The sequence below is a fragment of the Chrysemys picta genome, chromosome 2 (assembly GCF_011386835.1).
Source record: "Chrysemys picta bellii isolate R12L10 chromosome 2, ASM1138683v2, whole genome shotgun sequence".
In the NCBI taxonomy this organism is placed as follows: domain Eukaryota; kingdom Metazoa; phylum Chordata; order Testudines; family Emydidae; genus Chrysemys; species Chrysemys picta.
In genome coordinates this window covers 38,751,552-38,778,804 of record NC_088792.1, presented here as the reverse complement: position 1 = coordinate 38,778,804, position 27,253 = coordinate 38,751,552, and the positions used below count along the sequence as shown (strand labels likewise).

At 36.8% G+C, this 27,253-nt stretch overlaps 1 protein-coding gene across 20 annotated transcripts in view; it reads left to right on the top strand.

Moving 5' to 3' along the window:
* The window catches only part of MLLT10 (MLLT10 histone lysine methyltransferase DOT1L cofactor), a 231,308-nt gene that overhangs the window by 199,030 nt on the left and 5,025 nt on the right, over positions 1-27,253 (top strand). For all 20 annotated transcript variants that reach the window (XR_010598232.1, XR_010598233.1, XM_005302764.5 and 17 more), the window contains 6 exons: positions 12,566-12,683; positions 13,994-14,066; positions 19,802-19,956; positions 21,792-21,980; positions 22,653-22,741; positions 22,874-23,223. Coding sequence is in view for 18 of the 20 variants with exons in the window: in XM_005302764.5 (XP_005302821.1) it covers positions 12,566-12,683; positions 13,994-14,066; positions 19,802-19,956; positions 21,792-21,980; positions 22,653-22,741; positions 22,874-23,223 (974 nt within the window). In the remaining 2 variants the exon portion in view is untranslated. The remainder of the gene's footprint in view (positions 1-12,565; positions 12,684-13,993; positions 14,067-19,801; positions 19,957-21,791; positions 21,981-22,652; positions 22,742-22,873; positions 23,224-27,253) is intronic.

Sequence of the window (27,253 nt, the reverse complement as noted above, 5' to 3'; positions counted from 1 at the left end):
CATTTGTAAGACATATCATATAGGCTTCTTTGTATAAAAATATTCTAAGACCTTCAGAATCAAAACTGTCAAGTCCAAGTTGAAACTATTAGTATCACAGGCTTGGTCCTATTTGATTTTCCTGAAAAACCTTGGTAATAAAGTAATTGGAGCCGAAGACATACATGGAGTATTTGTGTCCATCCAGAAGTACAGCAGTAGAACCTCAGAGTTATGAAGACCTCAGGAATATTCGTAACTCTGAACAAAACATTATGGGGGTTCATCCAAAAGTTTACAGCTGAACATTGACTTAATACATCTTTGAAATGTTATTATGCAGAAGAAAAATGCTGCTTTCCCTTTATTTGTTTAGTAGTTTATGTTTAACACAGTACTGTACTGTATTTGTTTTTCGTTTTGTTTGGTCTCTGCTGCTGTCTGATTGCGTACTTCCAGTTCCAGTTCGTAACTCTGGTGTTCGTAATTCTGAGGTTGTATTGTAAGGTATCTGTGAAAGTGCCAGCATGTCTGCCTCCTCCGGAACAGTACTAAAGGCATTGTGTGTTCTCTCATTTGGGAAAGAGGTCTGTGTTTGAGATCCCCCTTCCATCCCAAATCTGGAAGTAATCACAAAATGCTTGAGACACCTCTTATGATGAGTGTTGTGATGAGGAGAGGTTGAGGGAACTGGGATTGTTTAGTCTGCAGAAGAGAAGAATGAGGGGGAATTGGGAGCTGCTTTCAACTACCTGAAAGGGGGTTCCAAAGAGATCTAGACTGTTCTCGGTGGTACCAGATGACAGAACAAGGAGTAATGGTCTCAAGTTGCAGTGTGGGAGATTTAGGTTGGATATTAGGAAAAACTTTTTCACTAGGAGGGTGGTGAAGCACTGGAATGGGTTACCTAGGGAAGTGGTGGAATCTCCTTCCTTAGAGGTTTTTAAGGTCAGGCTTGACAAAGCCCTGGCTGGGATGATTTAGTTGGGGATTGATCCTGCTTTGAGCAGGGGGTTGGACTAGATGACCTCCTGAGGTCCCTTCCAACCCTGATATTCTATGATTCAGCTCAGAGTTCCCATTAATATATTGCCCTTGCCAGGCAGATGAAGGGGTGAAGGAGTGATTGAATGCATGATACTCCATGACCAAAGCTGTGCACAGATTTTTGACACGGTGAAGAGTGAGTTCTTCATTGTCATTTTGTATAATATTACAGAGGGGAAAATGCACTGAAGGAGCATTAAGGTTGCAAAGCCAAGCACTCAGAAGTTAGAAAATGCCAAAATTAAGGTTGCCCAGGCAACCTTAATTTGGCCCTTTTCTGCATATGCATTATGCATATGCATATCTTTAATTACATAATCTCAGACTATTTTTTTCCACAGGGCCCTTGTCTCATTTAATGTACAGGATGGACAGTGCTTACTGAATGAGCAGCTATGCAATATTTCATTTTATTCTCATCATTCAGTGTGTGGCCCCATGCATTATTTATTGCATCATTTATTTCCTGCTCTGAGTACAAAATTAATTTCCTTGGGGGGGGGGTTTCTGTGGTGCTTATCTGAACATCTGAGTTCTTCACATAAATTAATGAATTTATCGTCACAGCACCTATGAGAGGAATGATGGCATTATTCCCATTTTACAGATGGGGAAATAAGGCACAGAGACGCTAATGTCAAAAGTATCCACTAATTTTGGGTGTCCAGTTTGAAATGCCCATGGCCTGATTTTTCAGAGACCATAGCATTTTATATAACTTTATTTGTTCAGACCACTGGTCTCATTGACTTCATTTAGAATTCTAGGTACCTTAAGTTGGGCACCCAGAAAATGAGGAACATGCACTTAGCGGTCACCTGTGAAAAGCTTGGTTTAAATGATTTGCCTGGCATTACATAGGATCTATTGCAGAGGCAGGATTGAAATGAGATGACAGTCTCATTCATACCACAACTCTGAATAATCCCCAGAGCAGGTCCATTCTGTGCATTGAGTGAGGTGGGGGTTTGGTGGATAAGTAAGGTCTTAGGAGGTTTCCAGAAACCTTGTATTATAATTATATGTTAATTTAAATAGGTACCCAATTTGAACCCAAGCCATCATTCACAACCACAAATGATGGCTGAAGATGAGGATTAGACACTCTTTGGATTATCCACTATAATAGAGAACGTCTGTGGCACAGTAACCATGGTCTAAAATAGCATCCTAATGATTCATCTCCAAATCCAGAGTCTGAAATAGGCACATACTACACGAATGATTAGTCTCATTTTTCATACATGGAAACTGTGCCTTTGGAAGCCACGATTCTCTTGGACCTTTTTTCTTCCGTTGGGAGAAGCTAGTCAGACAAATAGGAATCTTATCTTCCCAACCCTTTGTAATTTGCTATTCTCAAATGAACTGTAGCTCTCACTTAGACTTCAAGTAAGTCTGTCCTCTTAGCATCCTACTCCTGCAGAACAAATGTGGAAACTCTTCCTTGGTCATTTCCATGGTTACAAACCTGTTTGTTTGATATTTTAGAGCTACAGCATAAAGATAGTGGCCATCTCAATCAATGAAGACCTCCCTGAGTGAGCTTGAAAACTGGCTCATTTCTACATCTGTAAATGCCCAAAAGCACAGGTGAAATGCCCCTCAACCTGAATTTGATCATTTTTACTAACATCCTGATGTGTCCTTATTTGATCCAAAGCCCTGGAAACCAGGGAGAGTTTCTATATCCACTCTGCAACCTGCACTCACAGCTCCCGTGTTTTGGATCAATTTAGTAGTTTTCTTATTGAAAATTATTAGTTAATAAGTTCTAGATTTAAACTACAGAGAAGTGGGGGGTGTACTCCAGGTGAGGAACATCATGACCTCAAGCCATATCAAATTTTTCTTTTTGTTTAGAGCATGATCCTTTCATTCTCAATATATTTTATGGGTTTTTTACTTAAATTATAGTGTATGTTGCCTTATAACTTTTAGATCCAAAATAAAACATTAACATTTGCTAATGTTAAAACTAAACTGCCTACTTCCTTCATCTGTGTAGGTCTTTCTCAGGATGATTTATATTACTTTCAGTATGAAGAATAATTAAAAATAGAGTAATAATACATCTGGAAATTGTGATATGATAGGGTCTAACCAGCACAATTCCTGCAAAGGGAAATCATGTTTCACTAATCTGTTAGAATGCTTTGAATGTGTCAAAGTAGTGGATAAAGGAAAACCAGTGAACATAATTTATGTAGACTTTCAAAATAGCTTTGACAAGGTACCTCATAAGAGGCTCCTAGTCATGGGGTGAGAAGCAAAGTATTGACATTGATCAAAAACTAGCTAAGATCCAGAAAACCCTCTGTTCTTCCTGTCTCATAACACAAGAATAAAGGAAATTCAATTCAATTAAAAGATAGCAAACCCAAAACTTTAAAAAATACTTTTTTACACAACATATAATTAGACTTTGGAACTCATTTCCAGAGGAAATTGTTGACATCAGGAATTTAGCAAGATTCAGAAATGGGTATGGATAATAAGAATATCCAATGTTGTAATAATTAATGCTAACAAAGTTTAGAGGCTAGATTACACATTATAGTTCAGGGTTGAAGCCAAACTCTATTAGAAATTAGGAGGGTTCTTGGACCTTCCTCTGGAACATACGGTGCTGACCATTGTCAGAAACAGGATACTGGACTAGACTGATAGATCCAATATGGCAATTCTCACGTTTCTATTTTCCTAACAATATTTCCAGATATGGTGGTGTCAGCAAATGCTATTACTCTACAGGAAGAGCCAGAATTTAGGTCAACATGTAGAAATACAGAGCACAGTTAAAGCACCCAAACCTTAACTTGACCCTGCAGAAATATCATGAGCAAAAGATTTTTTTTTAAAATCCTTTTAATCTTATCTGGGATTACAGACACTATTATGCTGTAATGTAATCATAATTGTATGGTTCTTGTATAGCGTCGCAGCAGGGCAGAGTTAAGGTTTGGGTGCCTTAACTGTGCATTTCCATGTCTAAACTTGTTTGGATTTCTTCTAAATTTAACCTTTCCTCTTTATTTTCTGTGTTTGTAGTGTTTGTTTCTGGTGTAACTATAAAATCTCTGTCATGTTTTTACCCGTAAATTACTGCTTTGTATTCAACCTTAACTCCAGTTTGACATAGTCTTTATCTGGGAAATTAAATTGTTAATATTCAGGCTGATCTGAATGTCTAGTGGCAGCCCAAAACACTGCCATATGGGGGAATCAGATGTCAGGTCCTGAACTCTGTCCTCAGTTCCTAGGCCTTCAGGGGATGAGAGCGTTTAAGGTAAAGGGGGAATGCCTTGTATCATTCTATAGTGGAGGTAATGTTGACTGATTTAGAAGGTATTTCTCATCATCCCTCTACAATGAGAGAGGAGGGATTTCTGCATTATGAGGAAATGAAAGTGCAAGATAGTGACTTCCCTCCCAAACACAACAAAACACATTTTTATCTGATCGAATTATATTTAAACTTCAGGAGATTTTACATAAGTCGGTGATGTTAAAAAACTGTCATGTTAATAAGATTTTCAGTATGAATTTATTTGTTCATTATTTCAAACCTGTTTTGATTAATTGTTGATTACTTCCAGGCAAAATTAGGTAAGACTTTTTCTTCTCGTTCATTATGACTGAGGATTTTGGGTGTGGGTGTGGGGAAGAGTAGTGTGGAAGAGGAATTTACAGCCAGAGGGAAAATTCCTTGTAACATGTGACTCAACTAGAAGAACAAAGGAATCATAGTTGCAAGTAATCCAGTATTTGGTCCAATTAAAATCTTTACCGTTTATATTTTCTTCTTGTTTCAATAAGATGGACTTCACATATTTATATGAACATGCAACTAGACTGATAGGCACTTGCATGATTTTGCACACTGCTGCATGCTGAGACAACTGCATCTGTGTTTCAGTCTAGCAGTAAATGCTTTCTGCCTTCAAGCTGAAGCTTATTTAGCTTGGCTTATCTGGTGCTGCTGTAGCAACCATCAGTCTCCAGGCAACTGAGGCACATTGACCTCTTGGTTGAACTGAATGTAGCACTACTTCAATTTAGCTGCCTGAGACAATAGTGATGGTATTGAATGTGAAAAATGTGAAATTTTCTAGTCTATATGCAGTGAAAGAAAACAAAAATATTTAGGTGAAATTGAATGTGTAGGTGTGACTTTCAAAATATTGTACATCACTTTGTATAGTGAATCCTTTGTATCAAGCTTCAAAGTTCATTTCTGATGCAAAGTGCTTACAGGCCACATATAAAATGTAGTGTATTTTGAAAGCAGCCTTCAGAGAGCAGTTATTCCTTGGACTTGGTTATTGTGGATGTTTGTTTCATCATTTGAATAACAACAAAGAGTACTGGGCTTTATTTAGGAATTTAAAATACCAATGTTTATTGAAAAACCAGCTCACTCATTATTACTAATATTTTGATATTATTATGGAATAATTATGAATAACGTTTTTTTTTAAATTACATTGTAGCATTAGTAGTTACCTTGGATCAAGTTGGTTGATTTTGGAATACCCACATTAAGAAAATAAGACTACTGCAAAATATAATTTTGATAATGATTTTATTGCTAAATCAAATCCTGCTGTCTGGTGCCAGCCAGGATAAAGAATTAATTTGGGATTTCCAATATATAGGTTCTTGGTTTTAAGGAAGACTAATTTTCTTTTAAGTTTGATATTACCACAATCAAATTGGTTAACTGCCATGAGGTAGTGAAGTGGAAGGAATAGGAAACAAATTGACGTAAAAGGGAATCCAGAATCTTACTCTGAATGAAAGCTCAACATTATTTAGGTTGTAAAGGAGATGGTGAATCCCCAGAATCTTATACCTGTAGGCCCTCATTTTGAAAAATTGTGTAAGTTCTACTCTCAAAGAGTTTGTACCCTTATGTGATATTTCAACATTAAATATTGTTATAGTTAATTTGTCCATTTGTTAAACAATTAGAGTTGAATTAATGAATAATTTACAGAATATCCAGTTTAGTTAACATAGAAGGGATCAGTAAACCAGTAATACAATTGAGATTATAGATGTTTCACATTACTGGAAGATAGAAGAACTTCTACCCTTGTGGTTTTTAATGATTTGATGTGCCCTTGTTGTACAGTGGGCAGAGGTATAAATTAGTTTCTGTAGGTGTGCCATTAATTTTTCATTTTGCCTTTCAAATCCCACTGTGTTTCCCAGTTGTATTCATTCTTGCCTCTCAGAGAGAGTATTTGAGTGCTTTTGTTTGAAGGGTAGGGTTTTTTTTTTTCATTTAATTGAAAGATTTATGCCTAAATTTAATCAAAACAATTGATTTCTCTTAAAACCAGCATTTGGTTATCTGTTTTTATAGCTAGAATCTTCATCGTGGTTACAGTTACTTAAATTACTTGCCTTCTCTGTGTTGATCTAAAAATCAATATAGTAGTTTAATTATTTAAAATCATAATACTGAAGGAATATTCACGGTTTGCATATACTTAAAACCTGATCTATATTTCAATTTACACACCAATGGAATTGTCCTTCTTGGTTGAGAAGTTGTCTTTTTCACTTCTAAATTAGTATGAGACTTCTTCTGTGATTCTTCTATTTTCATTTGTCTAGCATGTTCTAATAGAATTCTCTAGTCAAATTGTTTTATTTCAAATAATTAAATAGTGAAAAATCTTGCTTGTTGAAATTTTCCTATGACCTATGGATAGGTCAGCCCAGTTAATAAAATGGTAGTTTTGCCATTGATGGAAAAGTTTACAGGCTTTGAAGCACTTGAGTAAGGGCCAGGATATTTCTTTCAGAGCGGGAATAACTAAAGGCTACAGTAGGTGTTTGGTTTGTTTCCTTCTGCAGACATAGAAGTGATTGGATAAAGTGGGATTTGCTATAGGAAGTTCGTGCTGTCCCCTCTTCAGTCACCAGTAGTGCTGTAGGCTCTTGCACTGAAGAAGCAATAAGATGCATTGTTTTAATGTTTGTTGTGAAAACCGAATGAAAATTGAAAGAAGACAAATGAATGTGTTGGCCTTGGGTTTTCAGCGGAATCACAAGTTTCAGTCCAAAAGCAGTTCAGTAGACACTTTCTATTATATGTCCTACATTACTTCATGCATTTGGAATGTTGATATGGTGACACTAGGAAATAAATGTTGAAGCATTTAACTGCATTGAACCTTTTTTTTAATTTTGGTTTTCAAATACCAGCTGTGTTTCTGGCTATGAGAAAAACACTAGAAAGTTTGACTGAGCATTTTTTCCACAGAAAGTTTAGTTCAAGATTGTGCCTTTAAAACATATCCCTCACTTGTGGTGAGGAGTTCCAGAAGTGATATATTGCAGCAAGTACCTCATAAGTAATTCTGTCTGACTCAGTCAAAATTTATTCTGGGTTTCCCTGGGAGTGTATGCTGCTACAGCAGCAATTTAACCACCCTTTAAATGGTATGGTGCGGAGCTAGCAGAACTGGAAGGGGTAGGGCCACTAATAACACGGAACAGAGGGTTCATTGCCTAGTGAAATTATAGCTGGTCCCGTACACTGTCAGAGAGCCAATCATAATCTGGTGCCAAATTTATTGTTGAAATTTGTAAAACAAGAGGGATAACAGTCACATACATTGTTTTATCATACCTTTTAAAAAAGGGAAAAGAGCAGGTAGCCCCAAAAGCAAATTTCAACTGGTATCAGTCTACATCTACACATTTCAAGATACCAGTTTTGCGTGAAACTTGATAAACTGCTGCCTCTATTATCCCTTTCTTTTCCACAGTTAAATCTAGATTACAGTACTTGAAATGGAAATATTCTTTTTGTACCAGAAATTTTGCAATGTCTTCCAAATCAAAGACAAAACTAATATGCGCTTTATTTTTAATTACTGTGTATTTTGAAAATCCTACAACATGGTTTTGTGTAGTGTGTTTTCCTTTAGAAAGTTTGCTGAAACATGATTAGTATTGACTGGTCAGCATGGTTGCTATAATTCATATAAAACAGGACATCATGACATGGTTATGAGTATTTTCTGTCACAAGACTTGCATTAAAAATGTGAAAAAATAACAGAATTAGACCATACTTTATGGCCTAATATACTATTTTGCTGTTCATATTTGAGGCACATGGGCAACTTAAGTAAGAAGTAAGAATAAATAATTTTTATTTTAAAGAAAAATTCCATCCCTCATTTAATGACAAATATCTCTGGGCTAAAATAGGCAATGAAATTATCTTCCATTTACTTTAAAGAATCACCAAAATATTGTGGTACGAAACTATTAGCAATGATTATATTTTTAATCAAAACGGAAGAAGTGTATTGATTAGATATAAAGCGATTAAGAAGCAGTCTTGGAATTGGTTGTTCAGCCCATTCTTGTTGTCCTATCATGAATGAAGGAGAGTTCAGTAATGGTTTAACTACAATTAAATCCCTCCCCCTTCTTTATGGAAACTCAACTGTAGGCATTTCAGCATTAGCCTAAACAATGGTTTTGAATATGTTAAGCCCCTAACAATTAGGGAGCAGTTTGGGGCATTGAATAATGTCGAATGATGCAATTGAACCTGACAGCTTCAATAGTCAGCCTACTCATGGGACCTGAAAGTTGTTCACACTTGGTTTCATCTCTCATCACACGCTGAGTATTAAAACCTTACTGGTGTGGAGCTCAGACAGAAATGGGGCCTGTTATCAGAAAATATTTCATGGCATAAAACTTGAAAGAAACAGGGGAATGTGCACACTCATGGGTTCTCAGATTATCAAGACCTTTCTGATAAAAATTTTATATAGCTAACTATTGGGTTCCTTGTATTCCCTTTGATTTTCTTTCATTGGCTCCATGTAACTTTTTTTAGGCAAGAATCTGTTTTTTCCTGGAAAATTAAATTAATTTCCAGTCCTACAATCTAATACTTTTTGCTAATAAATTCTGTTCATTTTTATGTAAAATAATACTTTTGTACTTTACTCCAAAGAAACATCAGTGTTGCTGAGATCTTAAAAATATTTCACAGGGTATTTGTGTAACTTATTCAATTTAGTTGATTTGTACAAATAATTTTCAAACTTAATTAAAAATATATACGACTTTCCTTTTTACTATAGGAGAAATACATCAGAGGCCAATTAGAATTCACATTTTTTTCTTATTATAATCAATCATTCCTTGAATTATAGTGTATTAACTATCTTCATCTTGTGTTGCTTTGCTCCTTTATTGAATTTTCCATAAATAAAATCAAAATACAATATATCTCTAATTTAGGCTTAGATCTATCTGTTGAAATCATTTTGAGTAAGATTTGTTTTCTGGGCATTAAAAATAAATATTTAGTTAAATATAAATAGTTATTATTTAAATTTTGTAAAAGTACATTTCAGCCATGTTTTGCAAGTTGGCTGTTAAAGAGAATCAGCTTAAGTAAAGAATGCTACAGCTTTAAAAGTGATGCATTTTAGAGCTTGTTTCAATCCTGTGACCTTAATGTGTATTGACAGGATGATTGCGCATTTTTAATAAATGCTTGCTACAGCCTGTTTCAACTGAGTGAAATGTGAAGCTCCTATTTCACCTTTAAATAATGCAGTATTCTAATACCTTCCTTACTTTCCTGTCAGATGAAGTCATCACGTACATAGTAATACTTTTCAGATCCATATTCCTGACGTTTTCCTTCCTCATAAAAAGAATATAGTTCTAAGTTTTACCACCAGCTATTTGAGCAGTTCTATTAAAGTGAGCTTTTTCTAGAGGAGTTGCATAAGATGTGTGATGTCACTAGGAATTCTGTAGTTCTAGCTTACGTCACAGGAAGTCTTAAAATATTCTTTTAGTTAAAGTGTAAGCAACGATTTATATGTAGGTAGTGAAGCACCACTTGTGAAAAACCTCAGACTCTTAAATATTGTTCAAATCATGCCAACCCTTTTGATCTGGTATGTCAACCCACATAGCAAACATTTAATTTCTTTGATGTGTGTTGTTTTGCGCTTTAATAGCTTCTCAGCAGAGACTTGGTGTTCCTTTCAAGATATGTAGATCATTCTAACTAATTTCATCTAGCTCTGCTTATGAATTTTTTTGTTAATTTCAGTCTACTAAACATGTTTTGTTTTTGCCGATTATGGCAGTTCTGCCACTATTATACATTTATTTGTAATCTTATACATACTACTTTATTTTAGTTTTATTAACCTTGCTGTGAATTAAATAGAATGAGAATAATGGGGGCGGAAATCCAATCTCTGCAGCAGAAGTCAAAAAGGTACACTACTCAGTTGATTTTTTTAAAAATCTCACTCTCCTGAAATGCTAGCACTTTGAACTTTCAAAAATTAAAAACTAATAAAACATAATTCACATTGATTAAAGGATAGAAATACACTAATATAATTTATAACTGCCTCAATTAAACTTAAATTTGGAATATACCGCGTTTTACCTTGTTGGTCTTGTCTTTTTTAAGTGTAGGCGCAGATAATACCTTTGGTTAACTTTCTGTTTATTAACGTTTTCTTCAGAGAAAGTGTTTACCAGAAATTTGTAATTCCTATTATTTGCATGAGAGGAAAAATGAAAGGTTACTAACAAATAATGCTAGTCGATTTGGAGTCATGCTATAGGTGTTTATTGAGGAAAACAGCTGGAATGGTTCAGTGTTGCCTGCCTCCATCAGTAAGTGTCACTGAACTTAGTGGAAATTAATGTACTACATTTCAGGGACATATTCACATAAACAGGTAAGTGAAAAGACTTACAGTATTTTAAACGGCTTATAACTTTTTCAGATTTAATCTAATGGAAATGTTCTACAAACCTTGAAATAAGGGCCAGATTCTCCATACTTGGTGAACCTGTGAGCGTTTGTGATTTATGTTCTTATAAAAAGAAATCTATTAAAATGACAATTGTCTTACAGAATTTCTTGTTCCTACATTTTATGTTTGTTTATTCTAACAATATACTCAACAACAGAAAAACTTGAATACAAGTACTGGTCATGATTTCTCACCAGTATATAGTAAATACAGCATCATTGGAAACAGTTGTGTGAATTTGTAAAAGTCCATTCATCAAGTTTAATACGTTGGCTAAAAGCCAAACCTTAATGGCAGTGTATGATTCTTTCCAGAGACATAGTTTACACTGTGTAATATTTTTCTTGTAATAACCAGTATGTGTCTCTTGTCTCTTGTGTGCAGTTATATATGTCAAAATGTCCTGCAACTTGACTTCCCTGCTGTTCACCTTCTTTTTTACATCTCAAAAAAATAAGCATTTCATTTCTTCTGAAAAGCTTATTTGTGTATTCAGCTTCATGCTAAGATTATTGTTAATGTAATCTTACAGGTTGTGCATCTGTTTTTCTGTAAACACCAGAGCATAGACTTAAAATCTATTTTTTATTCTGAAAAAAGTGTGTTCTTTCAGGCTAATGTAAATATCTTCTGTTAGCACCGGCAGTATTATTTTTGTTTGTGATCGTATGCTTCCAAAACTCAGTTTTAAGGCAGATCTGTTCTTCGAAAGGGAGAAATTATAAACAGCCAAGGGAGGAAGGTATTTTTATTGCATTGGATTATGCAAGTTTTTGGCCAGCCTCCTTAGCTTCATCTGTTTAAGGGTTCATTTTCGCTTGTTTGGCACAAGTCCCAGCAAAGACCTTCAGAATTGTGGTTAGCAACATGAATGAATACAAACTTTTGACGAGCTCTTCAGTAAGTAGAGCTGGCCAGCTGCCAAAAATACAGTTCCTTATATGGGGTCAGGGCAAAACTGTGATTCGTTGAGCCCCGTATTGTATAGAAAACATACTTGTAATGGCTGTTTGCTTTCTTTAAAATAAAAACAAAACAAAACAAAAAAACACCAGGCTTCCAAGCCTATCAAAATAGGAAGTAACAAAATAGTGTGCAGGTTTTACTAATGACAGAGTAAAGCAAAGGAAATATGGCTCTGTGTAGTTAAACTATAGAGCTGGAAGGTGAACCTTTTGACCTCCACAGCCGTCTTGTGATGTAAGGAACCCAAGCATTTGTGAGACATCTGTTGTCTACCTGCCCTTATTTTGTAAATGGTTTAATAAGATTAAATAATTAGTAGGATAACTGCATGGTCACCATGCCACTAAGTCCTGGCATTGGCTGCATACTTAGGAATTGTAAGCAAGTCTACACATCCTACTTGTTGTACGCCAATCATTTAAAAGTTACAATTCAATGATTTCTAACAATTCATACACTAACATTTTAAAATTTTTATAGAAGCTTTTTGTTTAATGTATGTACCAGTGAAAATAGCAATTTACGCTTTAATACATTCAGAAATTATTGCAATTATATTTCCTTATTCCCAAATCTTGATTGAAAATCGTTAATTACTTTTTAAATATTAATTGACTTTTAAGTATTTTACATACTAGTAATTAATTTTAATTCACAAGGAAGTGTCCTTAAAATAAATTAAGAATTTTTCTCCCAGACTTTTTAAAGATTGTAGTTTTAATTGTTGTCTTACAGGCAAACACCCTACCTGGATCTTCCCTCGGTTTGCCTCCATCCCACATGTATGGCAATAGGCTGAATCCTAATTCAGCAATGGCAGCACTTATAGCTCAGTCTGAAAACAGTCAAGCAGGTAAGCTTGCGAGAACTGTTCAAAGCATCTGCTTTCCTGATTTTAGCTATTTAAAATATGACCACTAATTTTATTTGTGAACTCTTGGTTGGGGATTTGGTTCCTAAATGACTGTATATGGTTCTTTCATGTTGGAAGTAAATTCTTTGTTGTACTGCAAAATAGCTATGCATTTTTTACTGTCTGAAATGTAAATGTTTAAGCAGAGCCATCAGCAGGCAGGAATGCAACAATGTCTCCTGTGACTTTTGTGATTGATGTGTTCAGTTCTCTTAGTTCTTTGCAAAGAAAGTAACAGCACTGGGTTTTGTCTTGAATAGTTTAAACCTTTATTTGCATAATTCATGAAATTGCATCGCACACAACTTTGTGTGGCAGAAAGATCCTGTTAGAGAACTTCTACACTGTTTAATAATCCTGTGAATATTTACCAATTGACATTTTGTAACATCGCAGAAGAGACCAGTTTTAATGAGCTACTGGATTTGCTTTGTTTCATTCCATCCTTAAGGATTTGTTGACATGTCATAGTAGTCATGCCTGTTTGGGGGAAGGGAATGAGTTTAGCAGTTTACCAAGAATGGATCAGTCATGTCTTTGCCCTCTAAGAGGTCAGAGGTCATTTGACTCAGAAAAGGGGGAGGGAAGCCTTGAAGGGGGCAGATAGGGTTATTTTACTGAGAGGCCATAGGGAAAATAACCTTTTTGAGTCCTTCCAAGCAAAACATTTCTTTATATTTATTTAATGAGGGTTTTTGTTTGTTTGTTTTAATACATTGTAGCAAAAGTCTTTCCTATGTTCTTGCTTATAAATAGTAGCAATTTTATAAAGTAAGGACTTCAATAAAATGTTCAGTAAATCTTTAAACCAATATATAATTGTTAGACGGTGGTAGGTTTTATGCATTTTCTATTTTATGAGTTGTCTTGGGATGAAAAGTGTTAAAAAAAGAAAGCATCAGGATTTGCTGTGATAAGCATACAGATTAGCTGTCCACAGCTGTGATTCATTACTTTCACCGTAGAAATTAAAAGTGGCTGAGGGGAGGGTACTGCAAATGCAAACCACGCTTCTGTGCTGTAAAACAGAAAGGAATGAAAGAACTGAACATAATCCATGGCCTGGTACACCCACAGAAATGTGTAAGGACAACGCCTTACATGCTACAGTTCAGCAGTCTTCAACTATCTACACATTAGTAGTAACTGCAGGTAGTAGTTAAGGTTTAATATATTTTTAAAATACAGCAGCTTTAAAACTCTTATCTAATAAGAGTAACTTTATCAGCTGTGAAATATTTACATTACAGGTCAAGATCTTGGAGATAATACTCGCAGCCTTGTTGGCAGGGGAGGTTCACCCAGAGGAAGTCTCTCACCACGGTAAGCATTATTTACATTGGAGAGTACAGGCAAAGGAAACACTTTAAGATTTGGAAACTTATTTATCTTATCGATAGTGCATATATTTGCTAAGATTCTAAAGAATTATGCAGACAATGTACATGTCCAGGAAGTTAGGAAAATGGTGCCAAATTTACTCTGATATTAACTAAAACTCACATGATTAGATTTGCAAGATAAATGATCTCTTTACCTAGGTTACTGAGATAATGGAGATCTCCTTAAAGGGACCTGCTTATAATTTTCTATCTACATGTAGTATTAGCTCCACTCTATACCTATTTTTGTTACTATAATTCTTTTTTTAAAATGTCCAAAAATTCCCATATATCATCAGATTACAATACTGGAGGTAAAACATAGAGAACATTACTATATCCAGATATTGTGTTTTCTTGCTCTAGAGATAGTGCACTTGATCTCCACTATTGAAATTTGACAATAGAATCTTCTTTATAGAATTCTTTCACTCTAACATACTTATAATTGTTGCCATTGATTTTTAAATTATAATTTTAAGGAAAAACATTCAAATAGATTGGGGGTTTTTAAGTGCTTTGAGTGAAATAAGAGTGCTATTTGGTGATAATGGTTATTTTTTAAGAGTGATTATTTTGCATATGTGGCCTATTTGAAGTAGGGTATTTTAAGGATGCTCTTGTATGCCTTGCTTGGGCATTAGCATCAGGATTGCTCAATAGGTGTGATACCTCTGGGCCTGCCTGAGCCTCAGATACCTCTGAGCCCAAGTCTACTTAAGCCTGATGTATCATTGCCGAGTCCAGAGTGTGTGATAAGTGGTGATAAATCACCTGCAGGTCTTGTGATAGTCGTCATAGGTTCAGCCTATCCACAGGTGAGGACCCAAGAGGTGATCCCTAGGCACATACATAAGCTCCTAAGGAAAGCAATCTTTCCAGTCTGCTCAACAACACTACTCTGGCCAGGAACACTCCAAATGCCAGTAATTTCAACAGACTGCCTTTGCTCTTGGTCCTGCTTAGCCTTACCTGTTTCCACGCTAGCCTGCCTTTTCTCCAGCCTGCCTTTGCTCCTGCCTCAGCTGGCCATCTGGTAACTCTGACAATAGGCCTCCAAAGAATTTCATTTACTATATTATAGTATTGTAACACTGTATTTTATTATTACAGTCTGAAATCGTTGTAGAAGTCTGTAATTAACAAAGCTATATTAGGTTATAATTTAATGTATATGTTATATACTGGTGGGTCCGAACCATGGGGACACTAGAGCTGTTCAAGGAATAGATTACTAGAATTCTTTAACATGGGCAAAACCATGTATTTTTCTCTAGCCTCATTCTTGTAAACGGCTGAATCATTTTGACTGAAATTTTATTAAAAAAAAAATTAGCCTGAGGCAGACACCCTGAAATCAAAGTTTGGCAACGTTATAAGCACTTGAAAACTGGGTCTTATAAAAGGAAGTGTCAGGCAGCATTAATGATAGGCAGTGCCACCAGCCCTGTCTACAATATAAAAAAAGACATACTGTGACCTGTGGTGCCTAGGGTAGCCCAGACTGAAAATGCCAAGGTCAGGGCAGGCTGCAAAAAGGAGAGCATATTCTCCCCAAACTGGAGGTTAACGCTGAAGTTAGATTCACCAACCAGTCACAAACTGTGCTCCTGATCCCCCACACTGGTTATCAAGAAGCTGAAAAAAGAAATCTCTCAGCCCCCTCTATTTCATTCCAGTTCTCTGGTTCCCAGTTAGCACATAGGTCCAGTAAAATGAGAAGTTATTTAAAAACTCTGCTCACTATACAAAATGTTCTTCTGATCCCGAAAGGGCCAGCCACATTACCAGATCAATGCTAGTTTGTGTCTTACCTAAAATACCATGCTGCCAGCCAATCGTTTAGTATCTAAAACCAAAGGTTTATTAAAAAAGAAAAGAACAAGAAGTGATTTGTTAAATGGTCAGAACAATGAGTTACTGTATAAGACTTCAGAGTCCATACATCAGGTTCTTAGCAGCATTGGTGAGTTTGCTGGTTTGTAGAGTCCCTCTGGAACACGCCCAAAGCATGGATGGGGTCTGTCAGTCCTTTGTTCAATGCTTCAGTTTGTAGAGAAGTTGCTCCAGAGGTAAGAAGCAGGTTTGAAGACAAAGTGCAGCTGGTTTTTTATATCCATTGCCATGTGACTTGTACTTCCTTTGTCCCAAACACAAACTTACAGCACATGGGAGTCCCCTGTCCACCAGCATGTCCCTACATGTCCTGCTGACTCATAGGTGAAGTCCCTGGCTTCTCTCAATGGATTCATTGTATAGCTGATTGGCTTTGATAAGCCATCAGGCAGGCTGGATGGTGCTGATGCCAATCTGTCTGGGGGAATTACCCAGACGCACAACACAAGTTTGAAATACAAACATACCACACACATTTATAACTCTCAATACAAAGATGATACATACATATAAACATGATTATCATATTTAGCCAATCATAATTTTTCCACTGATACCTTACATGGCATATCTTGTAAGATTCTTTGTAATACTGGTATCAATAATATTATAAATGGTCACCATATTCCAGACAGTGTCACACGTACCTTGCACCTTTGACTGCCTAATATAACCTCTGCCCACTAATCCATCTCTGTATCTCTCTTGTAATGTTCAAATCTGAGTAACTTCATACATTTGACATTAAAAAATGAGACAGAAATGTTTGCTTCATTCTTTAAAATATGGACATTCCCCCTGCCCCCCCACCCTCCCAAATTGCACTAGTCTTATATGTAGGACAGACAATAATTAGGCCTGAAAGTCTTGGAACATCAGAAGTTAAAGTTGTGGGACTTTTATGTATTAGACAAGCTATTTTAAGACTCATTTACAGGGTTGTTTTGGGGTGGGTTTTTTTTTTACATTTATTAGTTTTATTTTTTTTCTTTCTGAACCCTGTACAGTTGGGCTTATTGTAACTATACCACCTACGTACAGGTAGTAGGGTACAAAAAATAGACCTAACACTCAGAAATATTCTTTATTTCACATATAGTATACTAAAGTGGAGTGGTTTGAAGATCTTATTGGCAATCATTTGATATGACCTACATAACTCACTTGTGAATTGTGCAGCCATTCCAGCTCATGCTAATAATACCTCTATACCACTCTACAACAATTGTATTAGATATCTAATCTCACACACATATATACACCCATACTTACAGTATAATATAACTGTTGGTGTGTGTAGTGTGTATATAAATGATTTCCGTTTCGAATGGGAAGCGCTACTTTTGCCAAGCATGCCTCAAATATTATTTAACTAATATACCAACAAACATTCAAAATAACATACAGTGTATAATACCTATTTTTAAATATGTATGTACATCCCTATATAAATGCAAATCAATATTTTAATATAATAGTGAGGCTGAGAATTTACACAGTTACATGCTGACTCTGCAATAAGTACGAGGTAAATATTGAAGGCCACATGGTACAAAAATGTATGCCTGAAATGAAGCAAGGGCTTCTGTTTCATTGCATATATAACACACCATACAGAACGTTCTAATTCTGTCTAGCAAATAGTTGAACATGGTGGAATTTCTTGTTTTTTTTTATTTTATTTTAATTAGGAAATTCTATACAAAAAGTCACTTCACAATATGCATTACAATATAATCCTTTATTATAGCATCAAATACTATTTTTTAATCAGGACCCGTGACTTGTTCTCTTGTAGTGAATAAAACAAGGGGGCACTGGAAGAGATCGCTTCATAGCTAAGGCAGTGGACTGGAGTACAGACTATTTAGATTCTGTTCTTGACTTTGCTACAGACTTCCTGTGTGACCTTGGGCAAGTTGTTTAATCTCTTTGCTTTAGTTCTACAACTGCAAAATACAGAGAATATACTGAGCGCCTGATCCAGAGCCCATTGGAGGCAGTGGAAAGATGCTTGTTAACTTCAGTTGGCTTTGGATCTGGCTCTGAATGAGGCACGGGGCCAGATAGGGAAAAATGAAGTTAAGAAGAAATATTGAGCAGCTGTTCTGTTCACTGAGTACAGTCCACCTTGTAGACTGCGGGTGAAGCCACAAAAAGGGATTAAGGGCACATAGACCTTGTACTGGCTTTCTTCAGAGCGGTGAAATTCATTCTGAATGAGATGGGTCCAGAAGAAAGACTAGGGTATGATTATGTATTAAGATAGTATATGAATGCATATGCACAAAGGTGGCAGAGTTAAGGTTGTATAGGCAACTTTAATTTGGCACCTTCAAGACTCCGAGGAGTCCGGTGGCACCTTTTTGTGGATACAGACTAAAACGGCTACCCCTCTGAAATTTTAACTTTATTTTTTGATTTTTGAATGCAACTCTAATGTTTTTAAGGTTTTTTTAATGAAATAATATTACTACTTCAAGTGCTTGCACATGTCCATTCCAGTGTAGGGGTGTGCACACCCTGAGCAGTTGCTAGAATTTTTTCCTATCAGTGGTATCCGTCGGGACCACTTTGCTCAGGCAATCCTTCTCCTAGTGATTTTTCTGCAGTTGTTAGTGTAAATAGTTATTACAGCGTGATAGGAATTTAGTCATTTTAGTAGGTTTTAGTACTTAGTTCTGGATGCCTCCATGCTTAGCTAATGGGGTCATCTGGTGCCGGGGCATGCCTCAGTGGCTGGGTTTCAAGCCCTGGGCCTCTGGTGGTAAGTCTGTGCCTTTGAGTGACCTGCACTCAAGCTGTCTTAAGTGCCTTGGGGAATCTCATAAGAAATACTGCTGCCAAATTTGCAGGGACCTCAGATCCTGAAACAAAAAGGACTGAGTGGCAAGACTAAAGGTGATCCTCATGGAGGCAACCTTAAGACCTGCCTTGGTGCAAGCACCTGAAGAGGAAAAAATGGTTACTAATTTTTCCGTAACTGTTGTACTTCGAGATGTGTTGCACATGTCCATTCCAAAACCCACGCTCTGTCCCCACTTATCAGAGACAGTTGGTAAAAAGAAACTGAAGGGTGAGCGGGGTCGACGGGGCCATTTATACTGGCACTATGAGCATGTGGCACCAGGGGACTCTGGAGCTGACCTGACGGATACCACTAGGGAGAAAAAATTCTGGCATCTGTGCTTAGGGCACGCACACACCTACATTGGAATGGACATGTGCAACATTTCTTGAAGAACAACAATTATGGAAATGTTAGTAACCGTGTTTTCCACTCAATCACTCTCTATTCAAAAATTTCTCTTTACATGGGTTTTTGGCATAAATCGCACATCAAAATTACATGTGACCTATGTACTATGGGAGAATGTCATAATTGTAATGATTTTAATCAGGCTTCATATTTTGTATTTCACCATTGTTTAGATGTTTTTAGATATTTGATTTATATATAATTTATTACTGTACTGAGCACCTATTTCCTGCTCCAGCAATATGTGCTCTTTGAGTTCAATAATATCTGTTAGACATAAACTTCTAGTGCAGCTAAACTAATGCATCTGTTTTCTGTACACAAATTCCCAAACTGCTGTTTTCTGTTAAAACCTGGGTGATGAGAGCTCAGAGTTCCTAGTGGCTTTGAGAAACTTAATGTTGGAAGCTCTGGATTATGTAGGTGCTATGGGCTAGCACAAGGTAAGAAACTTTATGGGCCCTTTGCTAAATACATTTCCATCCTTCCTTTAAATGTGTAAATTACAATGTTTTCAACAGATCTCCTGTAAGCAGCTTACAGATTCGCTATGATCAGTCAGTGAACAGCAGTGTGGAAAATTTGCCCCCGGTAGCTGCCAGCATTGAACAGCTTTTGGAGAGGCAGTGGAGTGAAGGACAGCAATTTTTGCTAGAACAGGGCACCCCTAGTGACAGTAAGTATTCATGTTTTCTGTTATTACTGGGCTTTTTTGTTTGTTGGGCAGTGTTATAAATAATTATCACCCAGTGAATGCCTAAGTCTTTTTAAACAACCTGTTCACCATTTTATGCTGCATAGTTTATAACTTCTGTTTTATACTGATTATCATTAAGGTTTGGTTCCTCAATTGTGCTTTATTTTATGTGATGCTGATATTTTGAAATGTTTCTTTAGAGCTTTATTTTTGGTATTTTTAGTATAAACTACCGGCTTCAGTTGTGAGAAACTCCATTGTTTTTCACAAGTGTTATGCAGGTGTCCTACAGTGCTTTTGTATTTTGTTTGTTCTCCATTTTTCATGCCATTTTTGTACTGAGTTATTTATTTTTATTATTAAGAGTTGTGTTTACCAAAATGAAATAACTGAAAAGTGAATACAGATAAAGCTTAACTGAGGAAATAACATTGCTTTGGATTTATTCATAATCAATGAGAAATCAGTATAAATAAAAATTGATTAAATATTTTTAGACAAGATATAAAATCATTATTTTGTCACTTTTTGTGTGTATATGTTATTGAACATGCTATTCTGGTTGTTGGTAGTGAGTAAAGTGCCATCTAGTTGGTACTTTTATGAATGGTACCCTGACAAAAATGCTAATTGTGAGGAAATTCATGCGGGGATAATCCTTTAAACATGATAGCTGGAGGACAGGTTTAGCTAAGTCTTATTGCATCTCATTTGGGCGCTCTGAGGGTTCCTTTGTATATTCTTGAAGAGGAGGGATAAAAAGCTAAATCCTTGGGAAATGACCAGATGTGCCCATACCAGTAGACTTGTGTCTGTCGTAGGCCCAGAGGTCATGTTAAACAAATACAATTTGGTATTTAAAAAGTGACTGGCTATCCCTGTGGCATGACAGCTACTCTGTAGCCCTAGTTGGGTCATCCATGTTCTGGAACAAAATCAGAATTTGAGGAAATGGTAGAAGCTGTGCCTGTTCAGATGATGATGCGCTTTATCTGCAAAGAAAGGGTGGTAACTGCAATGCTCATGTAGTGCTCCCTGCTGGGTGATCTGTAGATCGACACTGAAAGCAGCTGGAAGGTTTGGCATCCAGCAAGGTTTATGGTGATTCAAAAGCATAATGAAAACAAAAAAACCCCAAAACCCCATAAACCTGAATAAAGGGTTTTCATTGATCACATAAATTTGCAATTTATTTGACAAAGAATTCAACAGTTCCTTTTGCACATACTTTTCCTTTGGGTTTTTTAAAAAACAATAATAGTTGACTACATAAATGTTATGCATATATTTCAGATCTTTGATCTGCTCTTAGAGTTTTTAGTTGTATTTTAAACTTCATAAGCCAAATAGAATAGGCATTCCACAACTGCTCTGTTACCTGCATGTCATTAAAGGAATCTTGTTTTTATTTCTTTATTTTTTTGTTATGGCTACGTTTACAGAAAAAGCACATTGTACTGAAACTTGCTCAAAATCAACAAAGACTCAGATGGTGCAACTGTCTCTGCATGGAAGTAAGGGTTCATCCACATGGATCCACAATTGCATACATCTGACTTCAAAGGAGAAATTTTAGCATTTTTTTTTTTAATTTTAATACATTATTCATTAATTATTTGGGGTGGATTTTCACTTTAAGTGCTATCTTAATTGGGAATATTAATCCGCAGTATATAACTAGGGATGCTAAGGATTTATACAGTATTTAAAATTGTAGCACATGACATTGTGCAATCCTGAGATATTCTTCATAAAGAAAAAACTTGGAATGTGACTTTAAAAGAGATCAGATTGATTAGTCAATTGTTTTCTAGTTCTGGGAATGCTGAAGTCATTACACCAACTTCAAGTTGAAAATCGACGGTTAGAGGAACAGATTAAGAACCTGACTGCTAAAAAGGAGCGCCTCCAGCTATTAAATGCACAGCTTTCAGTTCCCTTTCCAACAATAACTTCAAACCCTAGCCCATCTCATCAAGTACATGCATTTCCAGCACAAGCTGGTAAGTAGAGAAAAATGTTTCCCACATTTTGCATAGTACTCTTATCAAAGTAACCTGAAGACTCTTTATGTAAAAGGCCTATTTTACACCTATTTGCCATGAATGGGAGATATGTGTGTGTACAAAGAGAACAGATCCAGTATAATTAGTGGGGGGGGGGGGGTTAAAAATGATCTGTCTGGTGCGTATAATTAATCACTGACAATATTTTTGTTAGAGAAAAGAATGGCAAGTTTATAGTGGATTTGGGAATATTTTAGATATAAGCTTTCCCTGAACGAGCTACTTCGTGCATACTTGTCTTTTACAAAAAAAAAAAAAATAAAAAAAAAAAAAGTAAAAGATTTGAAAAACTTTCACAAGAGAAAAATTTCCCCTTGTTTTAATGTGTTTAAAGAAGCATGAGACTTATACAAATCATTGCTGCTTATGTCCAGGTATTTTATTTTTTATTATTCAGTCTTGAACCCATCCATCACCTTTCAATAGTCAGTTAAGCTAATATTTTACCTTGGGGTTGTGATTATAAGAAATGAAGTTTATGTTCAAGTTTTGTGTATTCTGTGTTTAACATCAACATTCTGCTGAAATAAATTATTCTGAATATTTTAATATTTTAAACGTTAAGTGCAAAAATTAAACTTCACTTTATTTTTTAAATCATCACTTTAGCACATAGCACTGATTCCTTGAACAGCAGTAAAAGCCCTCATCTGGGAAACAGTTTTTTACCTGACAATTCTCTCCCTGTATTAAACCAGGTAATTTTGTTTTGTTTTTTATTTTTGTTTTTCTAACCTTGTTATAAATTAACTTCATCTCAAAATCCTTATGCTGTTCTGTTTGAAATTCTATACAGCTGAGGGTTTTTGTTGGTTTGTTTTTTACATTAGGAGATAACCTCCAGTGGACAAAGTACCAGCAGTTCATCAGTTCTTTCCACTCCACCACCTGCTGGGCAGAGTCCCGCTCAGCCAGGCTCAGGAGTTCAACAGGTCAATGGTGTGACAGTGGGGGCACTAGCTAGTGGTATGCAGACTGTAACATCCACCATTCCTGCAGTGCCTGGTGTGGGTGGAATAATTGGAGCATTGCCAGGTAACCAGCTGGCAATCAATGGAATTGTAGGGGCTTTAAATGGGGTGATTCAGACCCCTGCCACAATATCCCAGAATCCTTCTCTCACTCATGCAGCTGTGCCACCTAATGTAACACATCCTCTGCCAACAACACTAAATAACAGGTAAGAATCTTACCAAAATGTATTTGCTTTTTCTTACTGTCGCCATATACTATGTGCAATACTAGCTTAATTTGGTTAAACAGTTTTAAGCATAGAATTTATTTGATTTAGCATTTTTTCTAGCTTATGAATGCCTGACTAGATTCTTGTGTTCTGTGTAAGACCAATGTTAAGAGGACAGAAATTTAATTGCACTATGGATAATGAAGTTTAAAAATCAGCAATATTCTGTTTAAAAAGAAACAATGCCTGCCATACAATTTTTGGGCCTTCACTGACCATGTTAGTTAGGGTTCATTTATTTCTGCCTTTTCCACTTGCTTCTAAATATGCGTTGATTGATCCCATTAATGTGCCACAATGAGCCCAAATAGGTTCACTCAAAAGAAAAGTAGTCTTAGCTAGAGTAAACTGTTTTTCTAGTGGCAATGAAGTAGCATTGAAAATTACTTTAAGTTATGGTATTGCATTTATCCCACATGTAATATGCTAGCATACATACAAAAAACTACATAAAAAGAGCATTTATGTTGAAAAGTCCAGCACTCCAAAGTTAGAAGATAGTAGATTAAAAAGTTCCGGTCCTACCTTAATTCTTCCCTCTTGCACAAGTTGGGCAGCGTTATGGTTACACAGGCAATCGTAAATCTGGCATTTCCTAACTTTTGAGTGTTTGACTTTGCAACCTAAATAATGTTCTTTCAATGTAGTCTTTTTGTATGTCATTTCCTATGTTTTTTTTTAAAGAAAAAAGAGAGAAGATTCAGTTATGAGCATCTGTACCAACCCCTCTTTCCCATCAAAATGCATCATAAGCAGGTTTTGAATCCAGGATTGCAGCACAGACTGCTATCACTGGAGCTATGGGGCTCACTATGTTAGTTGGCAACAGGAGATGGCTGTTATCCCAGAGGGAGGATAGACTGTTTGGATTGGGAGGTAGTTGAGGGGAGAGGCCAGCCTGGTCCTGTTCTCTTTCTTCCTGCCCATCCACCCCACTTGGGAGTCGGGAAAGCTTCATCCTCATGTGGGCTTCCCCCAAAGAGTGGGCACAGAGGGAATGGGCTTTAGAGTCTTGACTGGGGCTGTTTCCAGGGGTAGGGAAGCATCCCAGCTTCATGTGGTTGTCCCGGAAGGGAGCATTGGCCACTGGGGCCATTTCAGGGGGAGGGGAGACCAACTCCAGATCTCTTCGTCTCCCCCATCTCCGATGCCTCCTTGTTGTTGACTATCAAAGCTCTCAATTTATAATGGAAAGTGTTAAACAACCTAAATTTAGGGATTTTTACCATACCATAATTTTCCCTCTCCCATGTATAAAAGTGGAGTCCAGATACTGCCATCTTTTCCTCCGTTGCCAAAATCTGACCATTTATTCTGTCTGTCCAGATCCTGCAAAAACTCTTGTGCATGCCTTCCTCATATCATACTTTAATTATGGTAGCCTGCTCCTCTACAGCCTCTTCGATACACACATCACCCACTTCAGTCCATTCAAATGATGCTGTCAAAATTCTATATCTTGCCTGTCAACCTAACTACATACCCTTCCCCTTTTGGAAACATTTGGAAGAGTCTCCCTTCTCCACTTTTTTAAGTTTCAACTTCATGTCTACCCCTTCCAGGTGTCTGTAACCCCAGTTACCTTACCTTTTCTCCTTTCTTATTACCCTTTTCTGTTCTGCTCCCCCAGCAATGCCAACTTCAATGCCCCATTCATGCCCTTTTCCCACATATATCTCTGTTTTCTTTCATGAACTTGTTGTTCATCTGTAATGTTCCCCTCCTTCTCTTTCAAGTTCCTCCCTAGGACCCACTTCTGCCATGTAACTAACCAGCTAGGACATCCATGTAGTCATACATTACAAAAAAACACATCCACCCTCCTTATTACATCAGAGCAAGCACTAATCCTCAGTGATTAACCATATAATCTTATTAATGACAACGGTGTATTCCCACCCTATTCCTGCTGTCTTGTTTCTCCCATGTTTGCTTGCCTAACTTAGTTTGTAAGGGATGGTATTGTCTCTTAAAGTTTTCAAAGGATTCTGACACACCTTTGGGGGCAGATAGAAAGACAGATTATTTCACATATGTGAAAGTACTTTCCACGTGGTTGAGCCTTCAGAACTACTGACTCTGAAAATATGCTGAGCACTGTTTGCTCCTGTCCACTCTTGCAGTTAAACCATGTTCAACACTGGTTCAGCTACACCTACACTCATTGCCCTGTGTCTTTTCTATACTAAACACCTTTGGAAAAGTCTCTCGCTTTTGTACTACCACTGATACAGCTGACCCAGTGGGAGTGCTTATTTAGGGCTTGTCTTCACTACTGGGGAGACTGACGCTGCTGCAATCAATGCACCGGGTGTTGATTTAGCGGGTCTAGTGAAGACCCACTAAATCGATGTCAGAACACTCTCCGGTTGACTCCAGTACTCCAGCTTCCTGAAAAGATTAAAGTAGTCGATCAGAGAGCATCTCCTGATATTTAGGGAGAATTGCTACTGCTGGTTAATTACGAACGTCATGGATCTAAGAAGACAACTTCATGTGGGAGATAGGTAGTATAACTGAAGACCTCTGCATGCATGTTGCTTCCACAAATCCATACACTTTTCTCATTACTGTGCTGCTTGGGAAAGCTATAAGCTGCAGCAGAAGTATATGTTGAAGTATTTCACTGGGGGAAAAGCATTCAAAATCAGAGGCTGGGGGAGAAATAGATTAATAGAAGGAGCCCCACCCATACAACAAACAGGAGGGTTAAATGATTGTTGGAATGAAAAGGAACAATCATCTTTTTCTCCAGGCAGAGGAGATTGTGCCATGGGGAGTTTCAAACTAATCAGGCATGTTAGTCAGAGGCCTACAAAAAAGTAAATCCCCATTCCAACCAGGGAAAGCACACCCTGTTAGGAATCCCAGGAAACTTCCCTTTCCTGGCAGCTTTGGGAGGCAAGCTTGTCTTCTTCACTTGGGTGTTTCTCTGGACATTTAATTCTCCAGCTATTGGGGTGTGTGCGTTTTCTTGATTTCTCCCAACCCTTACGTATCAGCAAGTGACTAGATCAGGGTGGGGTAGGTAGGACAAGGGGATGGAGAGACAGAAAATCTTTTTAGGGAGAAGTGAGACCCTAAATATGTGGGAAGAGGTAGAGCACATGATATATGGGGAAAAGGAAAAGAGCAACAGGCAATAAAAACAATACAGAAAAGGATACATTGTAATTATAGGAAAATATGTAAAAAGTGGAGTGAAACCAGGAAAAGAATACTAAAAGCTAAATACAAATATGGTAAGTTACGTTTAAAATCATTTATTAAATAGTTGATTAACATGAAATACAATACAGAATAAAAAGTACACAAAGAGTTTTGTTCCTTTAAATTCTAAGAGAGTTGGTTTGGGAGGAGTGGTGATAGCACAGGTATTTTTCAACCCAGGCTAGTTGGTGTCAGGCAAAGTTTTCAGGCCCTGATAATTCATCATTGTCTATTTGTATTACCATAGCACCTAGGAGCCCTAGTTATGGTGTCCTGTTGTGCTAGGCATTGTACAGACACAGAACAAAAAAGACTGTCCCTGCCCCAAAGAGCTTACAATCTTAAGTGTAAAACAAGAGATATCCGATGGATATAGACAGATTCATAGGAAAGCACAATGAGACGGTATTGGTCAGCTTTTTAGGCAATGCTCACAGCACCCTAGCCATCATGAAGTTTTTTGTAAGCACCACAGCAAACGACTTTTAAGCAAGGATTTGAGAGACGATAATGAGGTAGTTTTGCAGATGTTGATGGGTCCTGCTCCCTCATGAGGGACAGCATGGGAGAAAACACAGAGGTTCTTGTTTGAAAATTTAGCAAGTGGGCAATGGAGGCTGACATCATGGGCTATTTGGAGGTAGGAGTCAACATGTCAATAGCAAATGAAAGATGATAGGTAGCATGGGGATAGGTCTGTGAATGGCCTTCAGAGTGAAGACTAGCAGCTTACATTTGATGTGATGGAAAAAGAGAA